Source organism: Zootoca vivipara, chromosome Z1 (genome assembly GCF_965207765.1).
Source record: "Zootoca vivipara chromosome Z1, rZooViv2.hap1.1, whole genome shotgun sequence".
NCBI classification, from domain to species: Eukaryota; Metazoa; Chordata; class Lepidosauria; order Squamata; family Lacertidae; genus Zootoca; species Zootoca vivipara.
Genome location: NC_142583.1, coordinates 34,815,372 through 34,842,869, shown reverse-complemented (window position 1 = coordinate 34,842,869; position 27,498 = coordinate 34,815,372). Strand labels below are relative to the sequence as shown.

Genomic DNA, 27,498 nt, shown 5'->3' with positions numbered 1-27,498 from the left:
AGGCTAAGGCAGTGGATGCTGGGGGTGGAGGTGGGGGAGGAACGCAGACTGGAGGAATGGAAGAGTTCCCAGTGGCATCCAGGTATGTTTATCTGTTTGGGGCAAGTGACATATGATGCAGTGTGGTGTAGTGGTTTGAGTGCTGGACTAGGACCTGGGAGACCAGGGTTCAAATCCTTGCTTAATCATGAAACTCGCTGGGTGACCTTGGTTCAGTCACTCATTCACTCTCAGCCCGACCTACCTCACAGGGTTGTTATGAAGATAAAATGAGGAAGACGACGGGTGCCACCACCTTGAGCTCCTTGGTGGAAAGATGGGATAGAAATTCAATAATAATAGTAATAGTGAAGGTGTTTGAAGTTAACGCCCAACCATTCTAGAATAAGGGGGAAGGCTTTACGTGGCAGCCAAGAACCTATCCGTGTTTGTATTTAATCGGCAATTGAACACAGCAGAACCCAAGATGATGGGAAGTCATTAATCTTAAAATGTGCCACCGAATGAGTGCCTCGCTCTTTCTTCTCCCCCCCTCCCCCCGCACCTTGCTATCTTTCCTCCTTTTGTGTCGCTTCGGCTGTCCCCCCCCCCCACTCCGCTCCTTCCGCGGCGGCTCTTCCGATTGGGCGCCCAAGAAAGCACCTCCTCGCTTGGAGCGAGAGGCCGGGGAGGGGCCAGAAGAAGCGGCTGAAGCCAGCTGTCCAAGCGCACGTTTCCAACACGAGTTCGCCGGGGAGAGGCTGTCGAGCTGGGAAGGCGAGCGGCGCTTTTTCCTCAGGCACCGCCGCCGCCGAAGCAGCAGCAGTCGCCTGCCGCGCGAGCGCCGGGCGAAGCAAAAGGGGAGAAGCAGCGCGACGGGGTGAGTGGAGGAGGCGAGCGCCACAAAGCAGGCGGCAACGGGGCGAGCGCGCGGCGGTGGGGCTGCTCGGATCGGCGGCGCTGGTGCGCGCGCGCGCGCGGCCACCTCTAGCCGAGGCGTCGAGTAGAAAAACGTCTCGTCTCAGCCAGCCGGGGCAAATGGGGACCCTGGACAGCGCTAGGGCGCGGAGGGGGGGGGCTGGCGCTGCCTGGCGCGCCGGCCGGGGTGTGGCCCTCTCTCGCCCTTCTTCGCCTGCTCAAGCGGTGCCTGCGCCGCTCCCTCGGTCTAGCGCCCAACCTTAACCGGGCGCTACCACTTCCCTTCTACTTCTGCCCTAAATTGCTTCGCGAATGCCTTTCTCTGGACATGGTCCACTTAAGGCAGGTGATGGGGGAGCGAGGGGTATTGTTGCCGTTTCCCTCACCTTCCTATGCGCACCATTCCTTTAGTGCCCCCCCCCCCACGCGGTTGGTGGTTTGGAAGCTCCGCAAAGTCATGCCAATAGCAAAGCGGGTTCCTCAGGCAGGACTCCTCTCCGGACCTCCCCGCCCTCTCCAGACGGGCCGCTCTCTCCTTTCCCGCCCTGCTGCTGCGAGGCAGGTTCTGCGCCCGGCGAGAGGCTCGCGCGCTCCGAAGGAAACCGGAGCCGCCGCGGGAGCCTGCGGGCCCCGCCTTCCCCTCGGCGCGCCCGTCCCGCTCTCGCTCTGCCTGGTTCCCACGCTCTGGCCTCGGGAACGCGGCAGAGGGTGAAGCGTCCCGGGTCAGGGCAGCAGGGTCAGGACGAGCTCCGGACTTCCAGGCACCGGCAGCGGGGCAGGTTCGTGGGAAAAGGCGGAGCGAGCTGCTTCCACCCTCACCCTGTCAGTAGCTGGAGGGAAGGTCGCTGCCGAGGCCGGGCCGGCCTTTCCTTGGGCCGAGTCAAGAGTTGTCCTCAGCGCCCCGAAAAGCAGCTCGCATGCTGTGCAAATACTTGCTTAGGCTGGATAGCTGCTTCTTTAAATGTTATTTGTTCGTTATTGTTTCATAACAAGATTTGCTCGGCGCTTTACAACTCTAACGGTTCTCAAAGCAGTTTGCAAGGATCTGTTGCATTTTTTATAAACAAACAAACAAACAAATCATAACTCCCCTTTCTTCCAACGTCAGGATACTGTCCGAGGTTCTTCGCCCCCTTTTAGCTTCACAGTTGTCACTTTGAGATCAAGGCCAAAATCCCCACTCAGCCATGAAGCTCATTGAGTGACCTTAGGCCATCAAGTCTTTCGGCACAGCCTACCTCGCAGGGCTATTGTGAAGATAAGATAGGTAGGTAGCTGTGTTGGTCTGCGTAGACAAAACAAAATAAAAAAAGAAGTGTGCATGCACACAAAAGCTCATACCAATAACAAACTTAGTTGGTCTCTAAGGTGCTACTGGAAGGATTATTTTTTATTTTGTCTCTCTTGTTATCAATTAAAATAAGGAAACTAAAACTAGAATCAGTAGTTAACAGAAACAAGGAGGAAAACAGCAGATGAAACCTTGGTATAGTGTCAAATGATCAGGAAAAATTAATCTGAAATGACACAACCCAAAATAAGGCATTTATTCCTGTTAGAGAAGAAAGAAGGAAATGTACTAGCTCATTTTCATGGGAGGAGGAGAATGTCACTGCTTTGGCACCAACACTATCTCTGGTCTGTGGAAAACTGTATCTGTAGATTTTTGTGCATCAAGCCCAACCAGGCCAAGGCTGGTTTTTTCCTGGTTATTTGGCCATTGTATCTGAGTATGCAAAATAAACAAAACAAAACTCCAGTACCCAGTTGCTTCACTATTACCACCTTTCTTGGAGATAGCTCTAAAGTAGTTGCACAGGCTGCATCTTAGAGTGCAAGTCTGGCTGATTTCAGACATTAATTTATTGATACTTGCTTCACATTCTATAAAGAAACATCCTCCTCCCCCTTCCCAACTCTTGAAATGTTGAACATGATGTAGGTGTAGGCTATATGGCAAAATGCTGCTTGTTTTAACTCTCCTTTCTTGTCCTTATGAATTCTTTGCGTCGGTCTCATCTACATTACTTCCAGCAAGTTTAGAAAATAAGTTCTTATTTTAAAACCAACTGGACTAATTGGTGCCATGCTATCGTATGCTCTGCGCTTTGGAAATGTCTATTGAAAGCAGAGTTAAAGTAGAATTAATCTCTACAGGTTAGAAATATATTATTTTTCTGGTTTATGATTGAGCACTTGGGGACAGTATTTTAATGTTTATCAAAGGCTCCATTGTTGAATCTGCTGTTTCTGCCTTTTGAGATCATGGTTGTGAAGCGAAAGCTAAGAACTGTTTAAAAAGTTGGCTAAGCCTAAACTGTTTAAAAGTTGAAAGTTTCTTTGTTTCTTAGCAAATTTGCCCCTTTTCTAATCCAGTATGAAAACATGCAACTAACATATGAATAATAATAAAAATTAGTATGGTTTCTATTAATTATCTAACTGTATTATTGAGTGGTTGGAATTTAGGTGGCACTTTAAAGACTTCACAGCACAGCTCTTTGCATCTTTACTCAGAAGTGAGTCCTGCTAAGTTCAATGGGACTTACTCCCAGGTAAATGGGTATAGGACTGCAGCCTAACATATTTACTGTGGCATAAGTTTTCATGTCCCTGTTTTGTCAGGTGCATCTGACAGAAATGGATTCTGGTCCACAAAAGCCTATGCCAGAATGTATTTGATAAATTTTAAGAAACCACCAGAAACTTTGTGACTTTATTATACTTCCTTATGGGTTGTAATTTGCCACCTACTTGTTGTTGGCATCCATCTGTCTCAAGAGGCAATGGGTTGCACCTCCTGGGAGCCTGGGCAGTGTGTTTGGAGGTCCATCCGGCAACTCCTGCAGTCAAGCTGGTGCCAAATGTATTGCTCTGCTTTTGTTTGACCACATCATTGAGGTCAAGAGTGGGGGTTCTTGTCGTCTGGGCCACCTACTGCATGTGTTTTATTCTACTAACTTTAGACAGTACATTGTGTAATACCAGAACAATGTATGGTAGTAAGTGAGGTTAATAAGGATTATTTCATGATACATCTTTATGCAGTCACAAAAGAAGGTTTTATTATTTAGCTCCCTATCTCACTGGTTAAGGAAAAATGAGTATACTACAACAATTAACGCTGTTGTCAATATATATTTTTTTTGGGGGGGGGGAAGGCAACAGTTTTGTTAATGGACGGCTAAGATCAGTTTCAAGGGTATGTAATTTATTGAAGGATTTGCATGTCAGGTCCAAAATAAAAATGTGGATGTGCAGAGTACAGTTTGTAATGTGTTTTGTTTTGTTTTTTTAAAATCCAGACAGTCTGGATAAGGGGTTTATGGTTATGCTTCCTACTGTTTGAGTTCATAGAATATTGTGAATTCTGCATTTTTAATGTTATGAGATCAACACACTCAAAATGCAGCCTGACCTTTGAGTGAATAACTACCACCACCACACTTTGGGTTGGTACTTGATTAGAATAATTAAACAGATCAAACCTGAAATGTTGCAAGTTCAAGTATATGTCTGTGGAATTCACTGCTGTGGATTCTGATGTGAGTTTTGAATACCTAATGGATCGTTCAACCTTTGTTGACATAAAACTGTCAGTAGTAATTACACTTTTGTAATTGGATTGTTTTGTATATTTTTAAAAATTAATTATCTTGGGACACTTTGTTTAAAAGGTAACATGCATTTCTTTGATAAATGATTGAATAGTAGTTTTGTGGAAAATACAGAGGAGTGGTATGAATAAATTTAAAAACAAAACAAATCAGAAGGTGCTGCCTTCATATTGCAGTTCCTAGATTGGTGATGACAACAACTCTGATAGGGGTGGCAGCTACTGGAAAATATGGCTTCTTATATAATAAAACTAATATTTGTTTGAAATGGTTACATTGGCCAGTATACTTTTTATGCCATTAAGGAGAAGTCATATATTGTTTTCACTGCTATCAAAAAGTAGTGAAACAGTCAATTTGTCTTCAATTTTTTATCAAAAGGTAGGGAATGAAATCTTGTTCCTATGTGTATTGCTGTGATTCTGGAGCTGAGATTAGGCTTTATTATACTCTGTCAATCATGAGTAGACCAGATAGGCTGCTAGATTAAAGACAGGCAGAGATACCCCAATCAGCTCAATTGATCATTATCTCTAAATAGAAGAGCAGTCAGAAGATTCCTTTCACTCTACAGTTGGGAAGGAGAAGAAACAAAGCGGAAAAGGTCACTAAATGATAATAGCCAGATAATTATTTTGGTGCTCCCCCGCTGACATTGCAGTAGACTAGAGTGTAAAGCTGACATTGCAGTAGACTAGAGTGTAATGCCGTTGTTGAGCAGTTATTCAAAATATTTTTATACTGAGTAATTATTTTTATTTATCAGTTTATCAGCTATATGAACTCCTTTGAGGTAATCCATGAAGTACACAATTCTGCTCCTGTGGCACAAACATTTGTTAGATTGCTATTTAATAACAATAGGTACATTTCTTTATTTTCATTTGTCTTGCCTTCTTTTCCCTTGGCCCCATATGATGCAGTCTCCATCACGAAGAAACAAAGTTGATAACTGGGTTTATTAAACCTTATAATGCTTTGGAGGGCATTGTTTGGAACCTCAAAGCTGCAACAACCCACCAAGCAAACAAAAAACAAAAACCTGTTTGCTTGGAAGTCATACCCCACTGAAATAAACAGGGCTTAGGGCCAATTCACACCAGTAGGTAGGCTCCACACAGGGCTAGATTCCACACATAAAGTAGAACGAGCCTCAGTCTTGTGTATGTTCCCTGCAAAACATATATATATATATATATATATATATATATATATATATATATATATATATATATGATACAGAATATATGTAGGATTTAGGATTGTATGTTTAGGATTGCGTCCCTGAGGGAGCAAGCTAATCATAACCGACTATCGGCTGAACCAATCTTGCAAAATGTTCTGCCAAAAAAAAAAAAAGAGCAACATATTTCATGGATATAACCTTTCTTGCCTTCTGTGTAGAGAGAGAATAAATCAAAGTGGAGGCCCATGTACCTTTCTCAGATGTTGTTGTAGAGGTCTCTTTCATCGCTCAGGGTTTACAGCTGCTAAGTGCTTCTGTTGCAGCAATCACATTGGGCAGCAGCTGAAACCATGTCTTTAACCTGAGTTTCCCACCCTCTTTCTTTCTTGTGCAACTATGGATTTTCTCACCTCAAATGCATACGGGTATTGAAATAAATCTGTTGACTTTTACAGCTTCCTGCGAGTATGAAGACAGAACATGTAGGGAATTACAGTAGTTAAGTATCGTTTTGAATTTTTTGAATGGTTTAAAACCAACAAGAGTTCAATATAATTCATCTGAGTTCCACTTTATGTTTATTTTAGTAGAGTAGTAGGGGAGCGTGGATAGGCATGGAATGGATATGAAAGGTTAAGAGAATAATGGCTTTATGTTTCTGTATATTACAAGTCAGGGATAATACACATAAACAGTTTTTGGAAGGGCAGATTTATCACTTGTATTGCTATATCCTTTGAACACAGTCCAGCCCATATAGTAATTAGGTCACTTGTAACATGGAGAATCTTGGAGAATAATTTGGTTTGTTTATGTGTGGGTGGATATGAATGGGGCTAAGTATCATTTCTTAGGTCCTTCTGTTCAAAGTGCCCAGGGTCCCAGACATGCCAGCTCGAAAGTGATTGCTTAAATAACATTAATTCTATAAATATGCAAGAAAAATGTTGCAATAATGAATTTGTTACATTGATAGAATTTGGATGGAAATTTCCATTTGCCCAGTTTTTTTAAATGTTTTAGACAGCACTCCCTAAATGCTATGAAATACAGTTCACAAAAAGGTTAGTTATGTTAATCTTTATTGCTTTTCCCATGAATTCAAGGAGGTTAATGGCACTGCAATAAATATGCTACCTTTTACAAAGCTTGGACATACTCAGCCACTACTGATCCTTACTAAACTAGACTAGGTCTTCCAGATGTTTGGAATGCAAGTTATATCTATACCTCTCAGGGTGGGGTCTGAGATCAGCACCCCTGCCCCGCCACGCCCAGGGAATGTATCACCAAGTAGGGATGGACATCTGGTCATGTCAATTTTGCATGTGTTTATTCATGAGTCTGTTCTGCCCCATTCGTGCATCAGTCTGCATTTTTTAAAAAGTCCATAGAAAAATGTATTTAGATATGCACTTTATAAAATATATATTTAAATGCTTATTCTATCTCAATGTGCACATTTCTTGACATATTGTATCACAAAAATGTATACTTTTTTGCATTTTGGTGCATTTTTAAAGCTGAGAACTATGTTAGCTATTTCAGAGAAGCATGAAATCCAGTAGATAATTACATTCTGATCTGTGCATTAGTCCAGAAGGTGTAAGTTAGGTCAGTTTGCTTAAAAGTGTGACCTGAACGAAATTCTTCACCCTCTGTACTGCCAAGAAAGGGGGTGAAAGAAACACTTTTGAATTTAGACAAAGAGAGATACAGTTGCCTTGTTTTTGGACTTGACTGGTATAAGCCTTAGGGATGTCCTGTTGCTTTTGACAATTGATGCCTGTTTATAAACTTGCTTCCCATTCAACACAACTTGTTTGTTTGAAGATAACCAGAGCATACAAAAGCAGTACAAATCTCCAGGACTCTTTCCTCACAAGGACACTGACCCTGTGAAAGGCTATTCCCTGGCATTTTCTGTGGCTTGGGAAAGTGGGCAACATGAAACACTATTGTGTAATATGAAAACACAAAACTTTTTCACCCAAAAGCTTCACAGTATCAGTGAATTGTGTCGCCTTTCCGTGGAAGAGAATTACAATATTTCAAGTAACCAATGGACCAGTGCTACTAAGTTAGTAAATAAATTGGAGAAGCTTGTTCACATTTATTTATTAGCCTGCCTCCCCCACCCCCACCCCGACAGGGACTAAATTCAGCTTACAGATAAAATAGGAACAGCTAAAAACATAACTAATGAGAAATATTTAACCACAAATTTAATATATTTAGTTCATTTAAAAATACTGTGGCTTATGGAAGGAATGTTTTTTGGTCTCAGTGTCAGATGAAAAATGGGGAAACCATTGTACACGTTAAGCTCTACTTGGTTGGTTAAGCTTCGTTAGGAAAATTCAGAAATTGGATGGTTTCTTTTCCATCAGTTTTGATCTTCTCCATTGATCCCTTGATATCATCCTTGAAGCTGTTTGAGTGAGATGAAGTTGGTGTCAAAAAGGTGAATTAAAGGTCTGTGAAACGTTAAGACAATTTGCCAAGGTGACATTAGAGTCATTTTAGATGACTTAGAAAAAGATGAGTCTGGGGGGTTTCCTCTAGTTTTTAAAGTTTAGCTATCCAGTGAGTCTTATAATTGCTGGCCTAGTTCCAAATCAAGCTGAAGGGAGTTAGCAGTCTCTACTGACTACAATAATGTTTTGCACGTCTATTCTAGAATGACAAACACAAAGATAAAAATTAGAAAAATCACAGGATGGGTGAGATTCTAAAGAAACACACCAGAAAATCCAGCAGAAAGGTTACACTGTGTGTGTGTTTGTTACATGGAAGGGGGCTGGGTAGAGGCCAAACAGACTAGAATTTGATTAAAATGTCAGTTAGTTAAAAGTGTTATTTATAATCAAAGCAATTTATGCTAGTTGGCATGATGATGAGTTCCAACAGTTAATATGCTGTACTTTCCCTTTTTTCTTAGTGTACTGAAACAGCTCAAAATGAACCTGATAGCACAGATACTATGTCAGGATTTCTAAATGTATTTCATCCACAATTTACATAAATATAACATTGAGGAGTACAGTATTCAAATGTGCAATCCCTCCACATATAGTCTGAAATGGTACAGTTTTCAAGAGTGCTATGTCAAAAGATCATTCTGAATAGGACAATATGCTTTCAGAGTAGTAAGTCTTTTGCAGTAGAAACAACAGTCTTGTGGCAGCTTGAAAACTCAAATGCATTACATTGTTATGTGCATGTGGAGTGGCTGGTTCAATGAGACATACACACACAAGCTTCTTAAGTGGTATGACAATGTTATGAAATAATAGGATGGGTTGTTGTTTCTTTTTTAAAAAAAATGAACAAATCTACATGGCAATGTAGAAGGCATGGCACCACTAATTCATCACCTCAAGTAAAAACCCAAAATGTTCATGATTGTTCATGTGTACCCAGTAAACAGGAGCATTTCGAGCTCAACGAAGGGTTATAAAAGAGTTAATGCTTGCATTGAGTCAAAAGCACATTGATTGTCTAGAGGCCTAGACAAAGCAAATAGTAATTAAATAATCTCTTTCCAAGCCAAAGGCTTCCAGTGACCTAGAGATGATTAATATAGTTAATATGCCCTTCAGGAAAGAAAGGGGTTGCTAAATATATGTTTCAAATAGACACATTTAGCATCAGTCAGTCCAGTGCAATGTAGTTCAGTCTGGTGATATCCTTTCCCCCTACAAGTCTTGGCTGGGGTGGGGTGGGGGGGAAGAAAGTGCTTTGTAATGCAAAAGACGACAAAGATAGATGAGAGAGTTAGGCAAGATGTCAATCGTGGCTTTTTATTTCCATAAGTACTGCTTATAACCTCTAGTATATGAAAACTGTACATATACAGTTGGGGATGTGAAGAAGGATGTTCAGTTTTGTACATGCATTGTTGCTCACAGTGAGTGCATAATGTGTGTGTGTGTGTGTGTGTGTGTGTGTGAAAACTTCAATAAAACATTAAGTAGGAAAAAAGACAACAAAGTGGACTGAATGAAAAAAGAAAAGGAAGGAGCTACTATAAAGTACAAACTGCATACAATGCATTAGTCATATGGAAGGGAATACCTGTTGCCCCCCCCCCCCAAAGCATTGGAACTATATGGGTGTAGCAACATGCTTTGTGGTAGAAAAGTAAGAAAACTGATTGAGTATATATTGGAAAATTGTTCTGCATGGTTATCTTTTTTTAAAAGGGATGTAACAGTTGTTTAGATGGGAGAGGATTTATTTTGATCCTGTAAATCTGCTTTCCTGTTATGGAACAAACACTGACCTTCTCCACAAAAGCTAAAACTGTATTCTGTGTCTGGCACAGCCTGTATGACACCGGCAGCTCTAGTGAGACAAAATGGCTTGTAAAAAGCTGGTTTTTTATACTATTGATCCATGTAGCCTGTTATCCTCTCCACTGATTAGCAGTGGTGCTCTAGGGTGTCAGAAAAAAGGTCTTTCTCATCTCTGCTACCCAAGATCCTTTTTAACTGGAGATGCTAGGAACCAAACATGGCTTTTGTGCATGCAAGGCATGTGCTTTACTGAACCACAGCCCAGGGTGCATCCAACGAGGTTCTTCTATGTTGGAGTGGGAGACTACGACAATGATGGTGGCTGCTGGCAGCTGTACTGTGCTAAGCTGAAGTTTGTGTTCAATTAATAATGATATAATACTTTATTATTTGTACCCCGCCCATCTGGCTGAGTTTCCCCGGCCACTCTGGGGAGTGGCTCTCTTCAAAGTGTAGATTGTGAAATTGCACAAGTTCTAGGATCCTTGTGCTTCATCCTATTAGTTCTAGTGCAGAAGTCTTCCAATACTGGATTGCTAGGCTCTGCTTGTAAACAATTATTTGCAAGAAACTTGAGCATATTCCTTGGGTTTAAGAAAACATTTTTTTTCTGTTGAAATTAGTAAGAACAAATAATTGTAAATCAAAATACTTCACCTTTTACCTAAACTGAGAAGTGAATTGTGCTCATTTGTATATTTAGTGCTTGAAAAGCAATGCACACTGATGCAATTCATTTCATTCATTTCTAAAATCTTTATGCTGCCCTTTGATGGTTTATAAAAGGAAAACAGTATCAAGAAGAATCAAAGCCTCATTATAGCTTTATACACTGAACACTGCAATCATATACATGTCTTATCAGAAGTAAATATTGCTGAATTCTATGGTCCTTACTCTCAGGAAATTGTGCATAGGAATGCAAAAGTATTTGTTTAAAACAACCATATAATACAAACAGGTCGTTGTCAGCCTTTTAAACTCAACTGGGGGAGGGATTTGGGAGGGATTTGCAAAATTGATAGTGACAAGTAGCAAGATCTTTTAAATGGTTTCACCTGTGCTGTCAAATTTTGAAATTCCCTTAGAGCCCTAGTTAAGGTGGCAGGTGGGATATAAAAATTTCATAACAAAGTGGGGGGGGGGAACAAGAGAGAAGGGGAGGTTTTTTTTGTACCTCTGCCCTAGGCCATGTAAGTACAATCAGATAGAATGAAGCCCAGAAACTAATTGGCAACCTGCAACAACAGTTTGCTTCTTAGGGTGGTCACTTAACACATATCCACAAAAGAGGACACTGATTTGTGTAAAATTTGCTTCCACTAATTTGTATGTACAGGTACAAATGTAGAATTGATTACTACAATTCTAATAGTTGTACAATATAGTGAGAAAGACTGGACAGGTGGTCTGTGTGCTTGCTTAGTCTGCTGTCCAGGTGCTGCTTTTGATGGGCAGCTTCAAGGTCCCTGCTCTCCCTTCTTATGGGTCTTTATCTTTGAAACCAGACAGCTCACCAACTAGAGGATTCCTTCAAACAAAGGACTGTTCTCTGTAAAGGAGAGCATATGAACACCTTATTGTTTTTGCCCATTGTGGCTGATACAAGTCAACATCCTAGCTGTTGAACAACGAAGGGGGTTAAAATACTTGTATAACTTGTTATGGATTACAAATGAATATTAATATTAATGTCACAGAGCAAGCATGGCAGTTAATGAATATTAATTCACTTGTTCCCAGGGGCCACTCCAAACTTCAAACTCAGTTATTTTGAAACCAATGCATTCACAATTATAATCTTAAGGTACTTTATTCTTAATGACACAGAAGCTAAACTACATGGGATATGGGAGATTTGTGACTGGTTCTCACTTTTAGTTTTTAATTAAAAATAGCCATGGGGTGCTTTGAATTGAGTTGGATCAATGGCTCTGTGGGAGGGGCAGTCCAGCAGTTTTGGTGCTGACTCCTTCCTCTGTGTTACAGCTCTGAACTAATTTAGAGCTGCCTGTGGCTGCATTGAACTGAAAACTAAAATATTGGGAGGTTTAATCAAAGATCTCCTGCAGTCACGTGTCATTTGGACTCAGTTTCTTTCAATAAATTGCACATTCTGCTGTAACCAATAAGCCATACTTTGGATAGTAAATTCAGTCTATGAATAGCATACTTGCTAATAGGCCAGAAGTATTATGTACAATACTGACTTATTACACTGCAAGTTTCAGCTGCTAAAATGGGACAAACCTTTAAATGGTGTGTGCAGGTTTCTATAGAATCATTCTGTTGCTTGCTCCATTCTATGTTCTCTAGCTGACTGTTGTTCACATATTAAAAGAAAAATGTGTGAGGCAAACTTCTTGTGTTTGTGTTTATTTATAATGTATTTCCATAATTTCATTTCAGGAGTAACTGGATAGGTGGTGGAAAACATTTGACATTTTAAGTCAAATATTAACAGCTCTCATATCTCAGCTCCAGCTTTGCTACTTTATTGACAGTGTCTTGTCACTTTGGAATATGCTCCTGTTGTCAGCTTGATGCATTGCTTGCTATGTAGGATTTAATTCTCTGCTGCAAACTAAGTTTAAAGATTCTGTCCCCAGTGTGGGGTGTGGGATGGGTGTGTGAATTATCAAAACTAGAAAATTGGATGCTTTTATTTCAGTTTTTAAAAAAATCACAGAAAATAAGTTCTTTAAAAAGAATTTGTCATGTTTTGGCTCTAGTTGAAAAGAAAACATCAAGGTTTAGACATGTGTGGTGTATCATTCATCTCCTCTCCCCACCCCACCCCACCCCAGTGCATCTCCAATTGTGTTCCTTCCTAGGAAATAATCCAAATCCCCAGAAGTAATGCATACCAAAAGCTAGATTTACTAGGCATTTCAAGAATGATAATATGCCACCCCAATCTCTGAGTAGTGCAAGATTCCAGGGGGTTCCAGGAGCTTACCCAGGGTTCAGTTTCCTTGGAATGAGGGAGAGCAGATACACTCTGGTGTCTTTTCAGTACAGTATGTGGTTTATTTCTACATATATACAACCTGAGCCTAAAATGGAGGGGATTGCAGCATTAAAACGCCCAGAAGGTCTAGCTTCTCCCATAGCCACAGCTTTGGAGGCATGCACAAATCAAGCATTGGCCTCACTCTCTAGCTAAGGCACCCCCAAACTTCGGCCTTCCAGATGTTTTGGACTACAACTCCCATCATTCCTGACCACTGCTCCTGTTAGCTAGGGATCATGGGAGTTGTAGGCCAAAACATCTGGAGGGCCCAGTTTGGGGGTGCCTGCCCTAGCTTCTGCCTGCTTCTAGCCCAGCTTCCTCACACACTACCTATTGTGCTTCTCACTATCAGACAGGTGAGGGAGGAGGGGGCCCACCCATTTGATGTCTGGCACAAAGCCATTTCCTTTATTATACTAACTACCGGTATCATGCTTCGGCCCATTAATGCAACAAGAAGCTGGTCTGGCTTTCTCCAACAATTGAATCCTCCATTAGATTTTAACCCTTGCTGGATCCAGGATGCCCCAAATTAGAAGGGACCCTGGCATCGTACAGACTAACCCCCACCCTCCCAAACTCACAACAATAACAATTATCTGGTTTGTTCCACCCAGATTTTGATGTGAAAGACTGAAGTCTGCATAAGCAGAAGAGATGAGCAAAAGCAGGCATCCGATGCAGTTAAATCAGTGGGATGTGTCATACTCCTTTCTCCCCATTGGTTGGTATATGAAACCTGTGCCAGCCTGTTAGGAGAATGGTGGCTGGGTGGGTACTGCTGGGGCAGAGGATCTTTGCTTCAAGTAGCCAATGTGACATAGGAAGTGAAAGCAATGATATTTTACACTTTACACCAGAGATGGGGAGCTCCTGTTGCTCTTGGACTCCAGCTCCCATCAGCCACAGCCAGTAGGGCCAATGGCCAGGGATGGTGGGAGTTGTGGTTCAGCAACATGGGAAGCAGGCACAGGTACCTGTATCTCCCATCTCCAACACCCATTTATAAAGCCTTCCTTCCCTCGGTGGTCCTGCCTCACCAGAGGTACTCCTCTTGCTTACAGATGCATTTGCAGTCTTAAATGGAAAACTAGATATACGTAAAGTTTATGTTCCTGTCATGATTCCGTAAGACTTGTCTCCACACAGCAGTCTTCAGACATTTATAATCATGTTAGCCCAGACTCCAGATTTCTGGAAATTAACTTTATGCCTAATACAAAATTAAGTAAGTGCCTCCAGAACATGACTAATCTATATATTAAAAATAATAAGTAAGTACAAAAGATCATCCTGCCAACCTAGCAGTTCGAAAGCACGTCAAAGTGCAAGTAGATAAATAGGTACCGCTATAGCGGGAAGGTAAACAGCATTTCCGTGTGCTGCTCTGGTACGCCAGAAGCGGCTTTGTCATGCTGGCCACATGACCTGGAAGCTGTACGCCAGCTCCTTCAGCCAATAACGCGAGATGAATGCCGCAACCCCAGAGTTGGTCACGACTGGACCTAATGGTCAGGGGTCCCTTTACCTTTACCTTTTTACAAAAGACCAATAAGTTATGGGAGAGACTTTGTGTTTGAAGGTTAGTATTACAAGATTAGTCCTGAATTTGATAAACCTTGAAAAATAGTCTTAAGATGTTCTTCCATGCAAAAAAATCATTGCATGCATTGTGGTGTCAGAATCAAAATGAATTCTAAAGAGTTCCTTAACTTCATGTTTTACTTGTCATATATGTTCATATTCTGTTCCTGTCTGTTGTTTAGAAAGTTTCTACCACACCATGTACGGTAGTAGTAAACATTAGCATGGGAGAAAGGATGGACCTATTGGGCAGTCTTACCATCGCACTGAGCCTTCGATGAGGACATTGTTTCTATATTTAGTTGCTTTATACAGAGTAAACATAATGGTGTGATTTATGAACAGACAGTAATACAAACAGATGTTATGCATGCACAAGAGATAACTATGTATGTAGAGCTTTGATACTCTTTTTTTGTTTGTTTTTATACTCTTGTTTCAGTGTAGTTCCCCTGCCCCTGCAGGCTTGCAAAATATTAACTTAGAAGCAGCCCTTAATTGTTTTAAAGTTACAGTATCAATACCATACTTCACTATCCTCCAAATAGTTCAGTAATTTTGCTTCCTTTGTTACACTGTACCATGTTTTGTCTGTGAATACTTTCTTTCTTTGGGTGTTTTCCAATGCAACCTTATAGCATTTTAAAAACTCTACTGCCTTACTAATACTGTAAAAGAACAGCTATTAAAGCAGCTATTAAGTTAACATTTCTTTGTTTTGTACCTACTGAGAAGTAAGGAAGGCTTGTACCCTCCAATATCACTGGCATTTAGGGTCTGATGCCTTTTTTATGGGTAGTGTTCATCCCTTGAAATCCATTGACTTGTTATTTAAGTCCATTCTGAGTATAACTTAGTTGATTATAATCCTATATGTATGGCCACATTTCTATCTGTGCAGAATACTTGTTTGTGTAGATATTTACATGTAGAAGAATGGCAATTATTTTTTCATACCTTCTGAAATCTCCTGCCATTTCCATATGCTGCCTTTCTTGACTAGGTTTTGCTGACACTGACAGGAGCTTGATTTTCATAACTTAAATAAAAAGAACACTGCATAGAACATAGCAATAGATGTAAATATTGCAGTTTTCCCCGTGAACTACTGTGTTTTACCTTATACAGTACTCAGTTTACCTAGTATGCAATCCATACCCAGCTGAAATTATTTGCCATGGACTGTAATGACTTCAGCCATGGTTTTCAAAGAAAGCCAAATATTTCTTTTACACATCTTAATAATAAAGCTAATGGCTTCAGAACTATTTTTGTAATACTTGTTGCCCAGATAGATCAAAATAGTTTGATTCTGCCTCCTTGTTCCAGGAATATTTCCCAGTTACTTGGCAACGAAAAGTAACCCTTTGAGAACTCCTTTGAAATAATAATAACCCCAGTGTACCAATCAACCTCCTTTTGTCAGACAACGAGTAAGTTTGGTTCTGTGATACATAGACAATGCAAGTTGGGTTTGGTGAGAAGATGCTTGTTTTCTCCAAGCAGCCAAGGTAGCTTGGTACTCAACAGAGATTCAGCCTGATTGAGGTGGAGTTAAGGCTGAAGAAAGTAGCTATGTGACAAATATGGCTTCATTTGACCTTACTTGTCCTTGCTCTTTCCTTGTGGCAGGCTGAAACCTGGAAAAGTTGAGTGAATCTTTTCTGGAGTGTTAAGTTCAGAGGATCATCTTGATAGAGGGAATTAGACCAAATTATTCTACATTTCTATGGTTCTATCACTGTCCTGTTTATCTGAGTCCATTATTGTTTATCTCTCTTATAACACTGTGTGCAAAAATGAAGGGGGTGGGGTGGCAAACTGTTCAGTAAAGAATAAATAAATGTGTTTATCTTGGACACACAATGTGCTTCAGTTTGTTGAGTTTTGATCTTTATTTAAATCATGCATAGCCTCTTATTCTCTATCCCACCCTCTCAAATAGATCTTGCACATAATATCAAGTTCATATGGAGTACACACTCCATATTCTCTTCTGGCATGTAAAGTTAAGCCAGCTTGTTTATATAATCTAAGTACTTGTCAGTTTGTGTTTTTTTGAGTGCCGTGTGCGATTCTGTTTGCTTATGTATATTATCAGTTTGGGTAGATCTTTTGTCAACCTGGCTGGGTGTGCTTTTGCTTTGTTAATAATATAATCAGATTGGTTGGGAGACATAATGATGATATAGCCAAACAACTACACTGGCTTCTTTTGCAAAAATAAACTGTTTGTATATCCAGGGCTGTACTGTGTATATCTGCACACTTTAAAGACAACAGAAGAAGACAATCTACACATATAATTGAAAATGTGTTTTGCTGTGCCTTGCACAAATCAACCTAAAATCTCTTGTGTAGGTTGAGAATGAGTAAAATTGAGTGGATCACACTTGCAGTGATGTTGTGAATAGCAAAGTAGCATGGGTCATATCTATCATTCTCCAGTGGCTAGTGCAGGAGTCCTTGTGCTAATGAATGGGCAGAGTTGCATAACAAAATATTCCACCTAGGAATTGCACTAGCAGAAGTTTCTTACTCAACAGCAGGTTTTGGTTGAACAATCTTAGGTCATGTACTTGTGTTTTCTCTTGCAGCACAATGTTCCGCCAGCACTATGTGATTTTAACTTAATGTTGCACTGGATACAGTCCTATGTATAATGTCCTTTATAATGTTTCAAATATGTTCGTGCACTGCAGGGGTTGGACTAGATGACCCTTGTGGTCCCTTGCAATTCTACAATTATATGATTCTACCAGATTAACATTTAGATCATGAGAAATGTTACCATGTTCTGGCCAAACTTTGATGCATCCAGATGATTGCAAAGTGATAGCAATGGAAGAATCCAAGCTCGTAGTTGCTGGTACTTAGCATCTGTTTTACACATTATTTTCAGAATATAACCTACTGCCAAAACATGTGAAGGAAAAGTAGGGAGTTAGGTTTTGTACATTACCTTACAGGGTATTGAAGACTGAACTTTAGTTACATTCACAAATAGAGTAGGTTATTTTTGTTGTTGATCTGGAGACGTTCCAAATTTTCTGTACATAAGGTACATAAAAGGTAAAGGGACCCCTGACCATTAGGTCCAGTCGTGACCGACTCTGGGGTTGCGCGCTCATCTCACATTATTGGCCGAGGGAGCCGGCGTACAGCTTCCAGGTCATGTGGCCAGCATGACAAGGCCGCTTCTGGCGAACCAGAGCAGCGCACGGAAATGCCGTTTACCTTCCCGCTGTAGCGGTTCCTATTTATCTACTTGCACTTTGACGTGCTTTCGAACTGCTAGGTTGGCAGGAGCTGGGACCAAGCAATGGGAGCTCACCCTGTTGCAGGGATTCGAACCGCTGACCTTCTGATCAGCAAGCCCTATAAGACTAGCCAAATATTGCTCTTCAGCCTCCAGCAACAAATAAGATACCAACCTTTACTCATATTATCTTATTTTAGTTACAGAGGTGGAATCTACACACATATAAAAAACTCTGTGAAAGTGCTTTTTTAAAAAAATGTTTTGAACAATACATTGAATTTTCATAGCTCACTGTTGCCATGCAATATACATTTGTATATTGCACTTTACAACACATTTAAAACATTTTATTTGCAGCTTTGTAGCTGAGTCCTTAGTGCCATTACTTCCTGTAATTGCACCATAATGGCCGTGCTAGTTGATGCTGCTAGTTAATTGCCCCCCCCCCTCCAGCAGCAATCATTGCAGAGGTTGGTACTGTCCCCATTGGACATGCCAGGCACACTGTCACTCACTAACAAATGAACACAAAGTTGGAAGTGTCTTTATGGTCAGTGAAGGTCTTCTAGGATTGTGCCAATTAATTTGGAGAAGCTATAATTTATCCAGCTGATCTCCAGGTGAATTTATTTTGAAATGATATGCATCCACCAGAGGAGAATAAGAGACCTACAGAAACACCTGGTGGCAGGGGGTGGTCTGAGGGGGGGGAGGGGGGGAGGGAAACCCAGACACGAAAATGGATCTCCTTTGGAAGGCCGCACCTCACGGGTTCCTCTCGTGGCAGGAGGGGACTCGTGGAAAGGGGGCATGAAGAAGGAGGAGGATAAAGTGAATATTTGAAGGAAAAGATTTTGAGTTAAGATTAGAAAATCCGCCATAATTATATTAAGATACTAAGAAAACCAGGAAGAAGAGATTTGAGGAAGTCACAAATACAATGTAAAGAAATAAGATTTGAAAAATTTATTTGTTTGTTTTATATGTGTGTCTTGAAGGAGCAGCTGGGGGAAATCCAAACCTTACTACTCCTCCGCCCCTGACCTCCTGGTGGCAGGGGGGGGGGGCTAGGGGTGGAGGAGGGGGGGAGGACAAACTCAGCCCTAAAATGGACCACCTTTGACTCCCAATGCCTACGGGTCCTACTGGTGGCAGAAGTGGACTGGTGGGGGGAGGGAGGATGGAGGGATGGAATATATATATCATGTTGTGTTTTGTCTTTGTTTATACTAAAATCAATAAAAATTATTTTTTAAAAAAGAGAGACGTAATTCACAGTCAGGGCCATCTTAAGCATATCCAGTGCCATGGTGCAGAGATCCCTCTGGCACCCCCCCCCCCATTTCCCAGAGTTTTTGACCTTTTCCCAAGCCTCTGCGGGGATCGCTTTCTTCCTGCGGAGGCTTGGGAAAGAAGCTGCATGCCCGACAGCCGTATAGTTAGCGGGGTGCAGCTTCAATCCTAAGCCTCTGCAGGGATCGCTCTCCTCCCATGGAGGCTTGGGAGGCAAGCTGCACGCCCGCCAGCCATATGGTTGACAGTGCACAGCTGGCAGGTGTGCAGGGAAAGGGGAGGCCGCTGGCAAAGCTGTGCAGCTCCCCCACTTGCTGGGGTGCCGCGCCAGTAAGCCCAATAGGAAAGACGGCTCTGTTCTCAGTGGTGTACTGGAAGCCCATATTTCTTTTCTTTTCTTTTCTTTTGTACTGAAAAGACAAGTGAAAAGACTATTACCTTCTCTTTTTTTGTACTGAAAAGACAAGTGATACTGCACTGAATCCTGGAAAGATACACGAGTGAATTTAGTTTTCCTTTGGAACTTATCCACACTTGCCTTTCCTCCGCTCTTTCCAGGCACTCCATGTCCAAGTGCCGCTCCTTTTTTTACTCCAGAGTTTTCCCCATGAAAACCCATTCTTAAAAATTGAATTGGAGTAAATGGCAACACCTCTACCTTTTGACATGAATGGCATTTTGAAGTATATGGTGTTGAAGGTGGGTTTGTAGATTTTTAATTCTTTGTGCAATTGTCCTAACCTTTCAAAGTATTGGACTGGGTGTATTCTTGTGGCTAGTTCACACATTACATCTACCATTTGGCTCTGTGTTGTATGAAGTAACTGAACATTAGGTCAACTGTGAAGTCATGATTGTGCATTGCAAAGCCAGAGCCTGCTGAATTAAGGAAACTTATATTTCTGAAGTTGAACCAAATTAATCAAATGTACAAATGCAGTGCTTCTCTTTTCTGTTTCATCTTCTGTTGCAGGGATATAAAGCTACAGTTGTTCCTACCATCTTCTGCTGTCAGTTAATAGAACAGACATGTTCAGCCCAAACTAGAGAAATTCACAACTTTGGTGAACAGAGACTTGTGCAGTATGTTCTGTACCAAACTGAAAGACCTGAAGATCACTGGCGAGTGCCCTTTTTCATTATTGACCCAAAGTGGGATTTCAGATGAAAATGAGGATGAATGTGCAGAAGTGGCAAATAGTTCCAAGGCTGCTTTGCCAATTTGCAGAGAAAAGACTACGCACGGGAACCTTCCACAAAGGAAAACCAGCAGGAGCCGAGTGTATCTGCACACTTTAGCTGAGAGCATCTGCAAACTCATCTCTCCTGAGGTATAAATTATTATGATGCTTTGATGAAAGTAGTGTAAAAGACCATTCTAAGGGAGGTTTTAGAAGAATGCCTTTTAAGCAATTTTAAAAGCAAGAGAATTTTCACTTGATGAATGCTCCTTTTCAAATTCTGCTCTTGACATTGGGTTCTGTTTTCATGTCTAATGATGCCTAATCCTGTATTTTGAAACCCTTTGCATTTATTTAATCTTATTTCACTACATCTTCTGTGTTTTGGGAAAGGAAAGGAAGGATGATTAAAAGCAACTCAAATATGAAATGTTTACTCACACATTGATTTAGCAGTTACTTAGCAAAATTTACAGAGGTTAGCAACCCATGCAAAGTAAGAGTGGATAATTGTGCCAGATGAACCACGTCAACATGTAGATGGAGCAGGTTTACTCAGATTTATTCCATGTCAGGGCACCTTAATTTATTAAAGCAGTGAATTTGTTGCAGCATTGATGAGAGAGATGCTTTCTGGAGCTTCTTGCCATCCTAGCATACTAACATGTGAAAGTTCAGAACCATGTGAGTGGGCCCAATCACATAGGTCTTTCCCAACCAAACATATCCTGTAAGGAAGAGGTAAGAGGAAGGATCTTTGTAACTGGCCTGCTGCACTTGGCTTCCTAATGCTTTGATGACAAAATAGGAAGCCATAGGGAAGCAGCTGTGGTAACAAATGAAAAACCCAGGATTGCAATCCCATTATCACAGCCAACCACCAAGTTATGTTTTAGACCACATCTCAAAAAACAAAAGATATTGTAGAGCTAGAAAAGGTGCATGGAGAAAAACTACTGGAAACCACCTAGTTATAATGGAAAACAGTTGGAGCAACTGACATATAAATTGGTATAATATTGAAAAATTGATGTGCAGATAAGTGTGGCTTGCACTGAGCACCACGGGGTGTGTGTGTGTCTGTCATCTCATCTACTGAGCACTGTAGAAGGAATGATGCTTGCTGAAGCCATAGTGTGGAAAGAGAATTGCTCGTTAATAATAATAATAATAATAATAATAATAATAATAATAATAATAGCTGTGGAAACTGGAAAGGGGGAAATGAAAACTTATGGATTATAACCACAAACTATCAGTCCAGAAATTCAATAACTATTAAGGGCAAAGGCAATTTTGCTAATTGGATGCCAAATCTTTACATGCTCTTTATTACACATCTCGGCACGTGTTTTTTACGGAATGCCTGTTTTTTAGTCTTCTCCCCATTGTAGTTGTAAGAAAGGCATCCATAACTCAAAAGCAGTTTATAAATCCATGGGAGAGTGTGACAAGAAGCAAATTTAGTGGTCAATGCAGCAGTGTCTAAAACATAGCTGCCAAGTTTTCCCTTTTCTCGCGAGGAAGCCTATTCAGCATAATGGAAAATCCCTTAAAAAAAGGGATAACTTGGCAGCTATGATCTAAAAGCATTCCTTAGTGAGACAAGTAGCCTCCCAACATTGAGTCAGACTAATGGTTCATCTGTTTCAATGCAGTCTGTCCCAAATATCATCAGTTTTTTTGGATTCACTGAAGCATAAATCTTTTTCATTGCACCACTGCATGGGGTTCTTTAAAAAGAGATTGGGCAAGTTGTCTTCCACATGCAAAGTATACTGCCTACCAGGAGTAAGGTATAATATCCATGCTGCTCTCTTTTAATTAAGGGTGCTTAAGCTTAAGCTCATTTACCTGAGTGTAAACTCAATAAGACTTATTTCTAAGTAGTAATATATAAGATTGTGCTGCAAAGTATATACTAAAAGAGACATCTCATTTTGTTTATATTTAATGTTACATAATGTTAATGTATATACTGAAATGATAGGATTCAGATATAACCATAGAACCTTCATTGTTGCCTCTAGACTTGGCTTGCAGTTCATTGAACTGGTACATTGACAGAGAAAATGTCCCAACATTGCTTTCAAAGGTGTAGATTGTTGCATGGACATTGACTGCATTATATTTGGGGGGGGGGATATGTCTATCTATAAAAACTGGGGCGGGGAGATTTCAGGCTTGCTGGATTTACCAGCAAGCTTTGTTTATTTCATCCTAAATTTCATCCTAAATTAGAGAGAGGGAGTCTTTTAGTTGTTGCTATCATTAAATAACCGAGTCAGAAACCCTTGCTGATCTACTGCGAAGCACCCAGAGATCTCCCAGCAGATTGTGACCAGCTTTCTTTCCACCCCTGCCTTAGATGGTCTTTCTTAGATTTGTTTAAAAGTTACTATCTCTCTTCACTGGATGTACACAGTTTCCACATGGAAAACTCAAAAAACCGAGAAGGTGACTATCGTGCCTTGGATCAACACATGCTGCTTCCATTGACGTCAGTGAAAGGTTGTGTGCAAATATCATGGGGAGTGTATAGTGTGGCCCAAAATAGCATTTGATGAGATTCAAGATACTAGCAAATTCATGTGGAGCTTTGTTTGTTTGTTAATTCATTGGTTGGTTGATTTTTAAAGAAGATTGTCCAGTCTCAAATAAGGAGTTGGAAAGCACTGCACATATTGTTTCTGTTTAGATATGAATATTAATTACATCTTGTTTTAATAAGGTATAACATTCGTTAAGTTGTTTTTTCCCCCAAATGTAGAACACAGTCTTCATTACCAGTGTAGGGTTTTTTTTTATTGAGGCAGCATGGTCATACTAACATTCTTTCTCTCATAAAACTGATTTCTGCAAAGTTCTGTGTGTCACACAACAAGGTTAGTGAAAGACGATAAAACATTATGTGCCCAAGCTTGGAGATCCTGTAACTTTCACAATATGCTTTCTGCTCATATATACTAACTCTCATATTTGGAGGCTAGATACGGTACATAAATAGTTAAATCCTCTATTGGGGATTTCCTGCACTGAGCAGGGCATTGGACTAGGCGACTTACACAGTCCCCTCCAACTCTATTATTGTATAATTTGGGCATTCTCATACATATATAAGTCCTGAGTCACAGTTGACCAAACTTCATTGTGTTTTAACTGAAGGGAATTGCAGCATTATCTTTCTGTCACAGAAACACTTCAGTCCTGAAAGCTTCCATGTGTTCCATTTTCATATGTGACATCTATCCTTCATTTCAATGAACTGAGTCAATGCAGACACAGATCACCTTCCTTCATTGAAATAAACGAACAGGCACATACAACTGGGAAACTATGTGTGCTCATCAGAGCACTCCATGATTAATCACTGAGTTGGAAGGGCTGAGGAGTAATGAAGTGTATCCAGTGGATATGAGTGCACTACATCTTTGTTTGACCACAGTGGCATGTGAATATGGACAGAGTATTTGGAGACTAACATCTGTAGCTGGGAATCTTATCAATGGAATGGCCTGTGTAGTAAATTTCCATAACAATGATATAGGCCCACAGTTGCTTGTTGTGTTAGTATGGGAACTTACAATGTGATCTCCCTGATCCGTATCTAGTCTAGTGGCATGTGATTTGGCACAGAATGCTGGCCATCTGAAAACATCAGTCACATTGCACTACACCATAATGTAGACAGGACAAGTTGGGGACTCCAATGATCTACAAATAGGTGTGTTCTAATTTTGGATAGAATTGTATTCTACCTTTAGTATAAGGTCTGCAGCTTATTCCAATATGAACTTCTAATATATGAAATGCTTAAACTTGACATTTGAATTAATATGACTTTTCTCCTTTCAGTATGAAAGGTTATATCTTGCATTTCAGAGGACACTAGCAAATAATAAAATAAAAGAAACAAGGTAAGTTAAATAAGTTAACTTTTTGTAATCAATAACAAGTGCAAAAACCAAATAGGAAGTTGGATCCCATTTACGGTAATGACTGCACAGATTATATAACAATCCCCAATGTTAGTGGAATCAGGTACCATAAATGCCAAACACAGTCTCAAGTATTAAGGTATCAAACAATAATTCAACATTAAGACACTGGAAACTTTTATCAGTATGTCATTGTACCAAGACTGAATTTTGAGCTGTATTCCCTTTAGAGGTTTCCTGTTTCTATTGCAAGGACATTTTGCGTTTGCCTGTTCCTACAAATGGGAGTTGCAAAGTTGTCCTTAGGCATGAGAACTAATAGCTTTCAAAAGTAGCTGACTTTTACTTATATTTAATAATATATTCAGCTATATATTTCCCCTAAGAAAGGGGGGGTTTGCATAAGAGTCATGAATCTTTATAAGGAAAATTCAAGACAAAAGCAGGGATTGGACTAGGAGGCAAAATTCCATAGCAGTATTGCCTAGTCTCTGATTCTGACCCTCTTGGAAGCTAAAATTCCTTTCTTAATAACTTGAGTTTGTAGAACTTGAACACTGTGGCGCTATGATTTTAAGCTAACTTAGCTGTGAATCCTACTGATACTCAAGTGTAGGATTTGCTTCCAATTACTTGGCGGTGGTGGTGAAGATACAGAAAGATGCTAGTTCTTTTGCTAGTGGTTGTGTAGGACCAGAATAGGTTGTATGTTTTTCTGCAAAATTGCTTAGTTAGCAGATAAGAAAGAGTAACAATTTTTTAGTAAATGGGAATCTAAATAGTTTTCTCAAATTAACTTTGCGAATTTGGTTGCTTATCTGTTGTTTTATTTTCCCCCAGGTTTTATTACCTGAAAATTAATTTTTACTGTGGATTAGGTAGTTTTTTTAAATTCTGTTTTGCATCATTTATAGGAATTCTGAGGAAAGAGAAGACTTTGAAAAGCTAATCACCGACCATGCAAATGCATCAGGTAATGAGATATATATGACAAGCAATTCAACTTAATGCAATTAGTTAATGCTTATTAAACATTTGAAGTGGAATAAGTTCTGCACACACCACTCACATTAGTGACCAGCAATAGTGATGGATCATGTTGATGCAGTTCATAAATTACTTTCAGGGCTAACAGTGCAGTCTTCATTGTACGGTGTTGACAACCTGGTTTTGGCTACTGTGGGAGGTTGACAATACCAGCAGATATTTTCTAGTGCAATTGTTGCTTAGTGTAAGAAAATATTTGTGTTGCAGAGGATTTGTATTTTCTAGGCACTCAAACTACTTGGTTGCTGAGAAAATGTTATCCTTTCTGCTTCATTGTGATACTAAGTGCTTTGTGTCTATTACACACAAGCTCATCTGTTGCAATAGTGAGTATATGTGCCTTTAAAAACAAGCTTCATTTTAATTATTTATATATTTTTTAAATTTTATAGCTCAGGAATGGGAAACCTATGGCCTTCAATATATTCTTAAACTCCAACTCTCATCATCCCTGCCCTGGAACTGATGGGAACTGGAGTCCAACAACATCTGGAGAGTCCTAGATTCTCCATCCCTGCTTTAGAAGGAGAGCACTCTCTCAAGCAGCCCCACAATACTTAAAGTGATTAAATATAAACAAATCTCCCTTCCTCCCCAAGTCATTTGGTGAACCCTTTTGCTTTATTTTGCTTTTTTTGGATGGGGAGCTGAACACTCCTTCGTCTTTAGTATTGGAGTACACACCTCCTCTGCAATGTCATCTCCCTGTCACGAAGTGATACATGAACATTTTGGCATTTCTCCTCTAGAACTTGCACACATACCACATGTGTTGCTTTCCAGTGGAAACGGGCCACCTCAGACTCCTCAATCCATGTTTGATACCAAATGCTTAGTTCAGCTCTTAGATTTTAGTAATCTACTTCCTTTTTGCACATCTGGAAGGGCTCTTATTCATTGTCCTACATTAGAAAAGGGTTACCAGCTTTTTGCGCAAAACAAATAGACGTGCAAAGTTGTTGTTATAACTTGTATATCATTTATATACCCAAATGACTTCTAAACAGCTTACAACTACAAAATAAATCCATAATTAAAATACCTAACATAAAAATTCCTTAACTAACATGTACAATATAACAATTAAAGACGTAACAATTAAAAGTTTAAAATATTTAAAATAAAATAAAATTGCAAAGCAAAGTCAACAAGTGCTTTGCTCCTACCATACAAGGTTTTGCAAGAACGAGAGGAGATGCCTCCAGAGACCGATCTGAAATGGCTTTGTTAGTCTGAAAATGTTTAATAGTGGAAAACAGGTTTGGGGTGAAAGAAAATGAAGCGCAGAAGGATTTTTAAAAAATCAAAAATCAAAGGCATACTGTTTGGAAGAATGCTGGTATAAAATATTTTAACTTTGCAGGAGTTCCAGTAAACATTATGAAGGAATCGCTTGGTGAAGAGCTTTTCAAAATATGCTATGAAGAAGATGAGCATATCCTAGGAGTTGTCGGGGGCTCCCTTAAAGACTTTTTGAACAGTTTCAGTACTCTTCTGAAGCAGAGTGCTCACTGCCACGAAGCAGAAAAAAAGGGTAGACTTGAAGAGGTCTCAATACTGTGCTTGGAAAAGGACCCAGATTTCTTAAACGTGTACTATTTCTTTCCCAAGAAAACAACCAGCATCATCCTGTCCGGCATTATCAAAGCAGCAGCTCACATTTTGTATGAAACAGAGGTTGAAGTGACGGTGATGCCCCCTTGCTTCTGCAAAGATAGCGCTGAGTTTATTAACCAGCCATATTTGTTGTACTCTGTGCAAGTCAAAAGTGCAAAGCCATCTTTATCTCCGTGTAAACCTCAGTCTTCTCTTGTGATTCCTGCTTCTATGTTCTGCAAGACTTTCCCATTTCATTGCATGTTTGACAAGGATATGGCTATTCTGCAAGTTGGCAATGGTATAAGGAGACTGTTGAGCAGGAAAGAATTTCAAGCAAAGCCAAACTTTGATGAGTGGTTTGAAATCCTGGCCCCTAAAATAAACTCCACGTTTGGTGGGATCATGACAATGCTAAACATGCAGTTTACTATAAGAGTGAGACGAGGGGACAACACTCTTAAAAGGTCAACAGGGGTAAGAACAGGTTTATCATATTTATATTTCTTATTTCTTCATCCCATCTCTAATTCAAGTGTGCAAATGCAATAGTAGCTTTGGATGTATTGCACAAGGCAATGAGGGA

At 40.2% G+C, this 27,498-nt stretch overlaps 1 protein-coding gene across 2 annotated transcripts in view; it reads left to right on the top strand.

Annotated features, from left to right (window-relative positions):
• Positions 1 to 659: 659 nt before the first annotated feature.
• GUCY1A1 (guanylate cyclase 1 soluble subunit alpha 1) overlaps positions 660 to 27,498 on the top strand; it is a 37,681-nt gene continuing 10,842 nt past the window's right edge. The window contains exons 1-5 of one of the 2 annotated variants that reach the window (XM_035112325.3): positions 660 to 859; positions 20,124 to 20,481; positions 24,187 to 24,248; positions 25,184 to 25,242; positions 26,680 to 27,389. In XM_035112325.3, the coding sequence (XP_034968216.1) occupies positions 20,236 to 20,481; positions 24,187 to 24,248; positions 25,184 to 25,242; positions 26,680 to 27,389 (1,077 nt within the window). In that variant the 5' untranslated portion in view covers positions 660 to 859; positions 20,124 to 20,235. Of the gene's footprint in view, positions 860 to 19,747; positions 19,850 to 20,123; positions 20,482 to 24,186; positions 24,249 to 25,183; positions 25,243 to 26,679; positions 27,390 to 27,498 lie in introns of those variants that run through there. The other variant, XM_088660182.1, reaches the window with a different exon arrangement.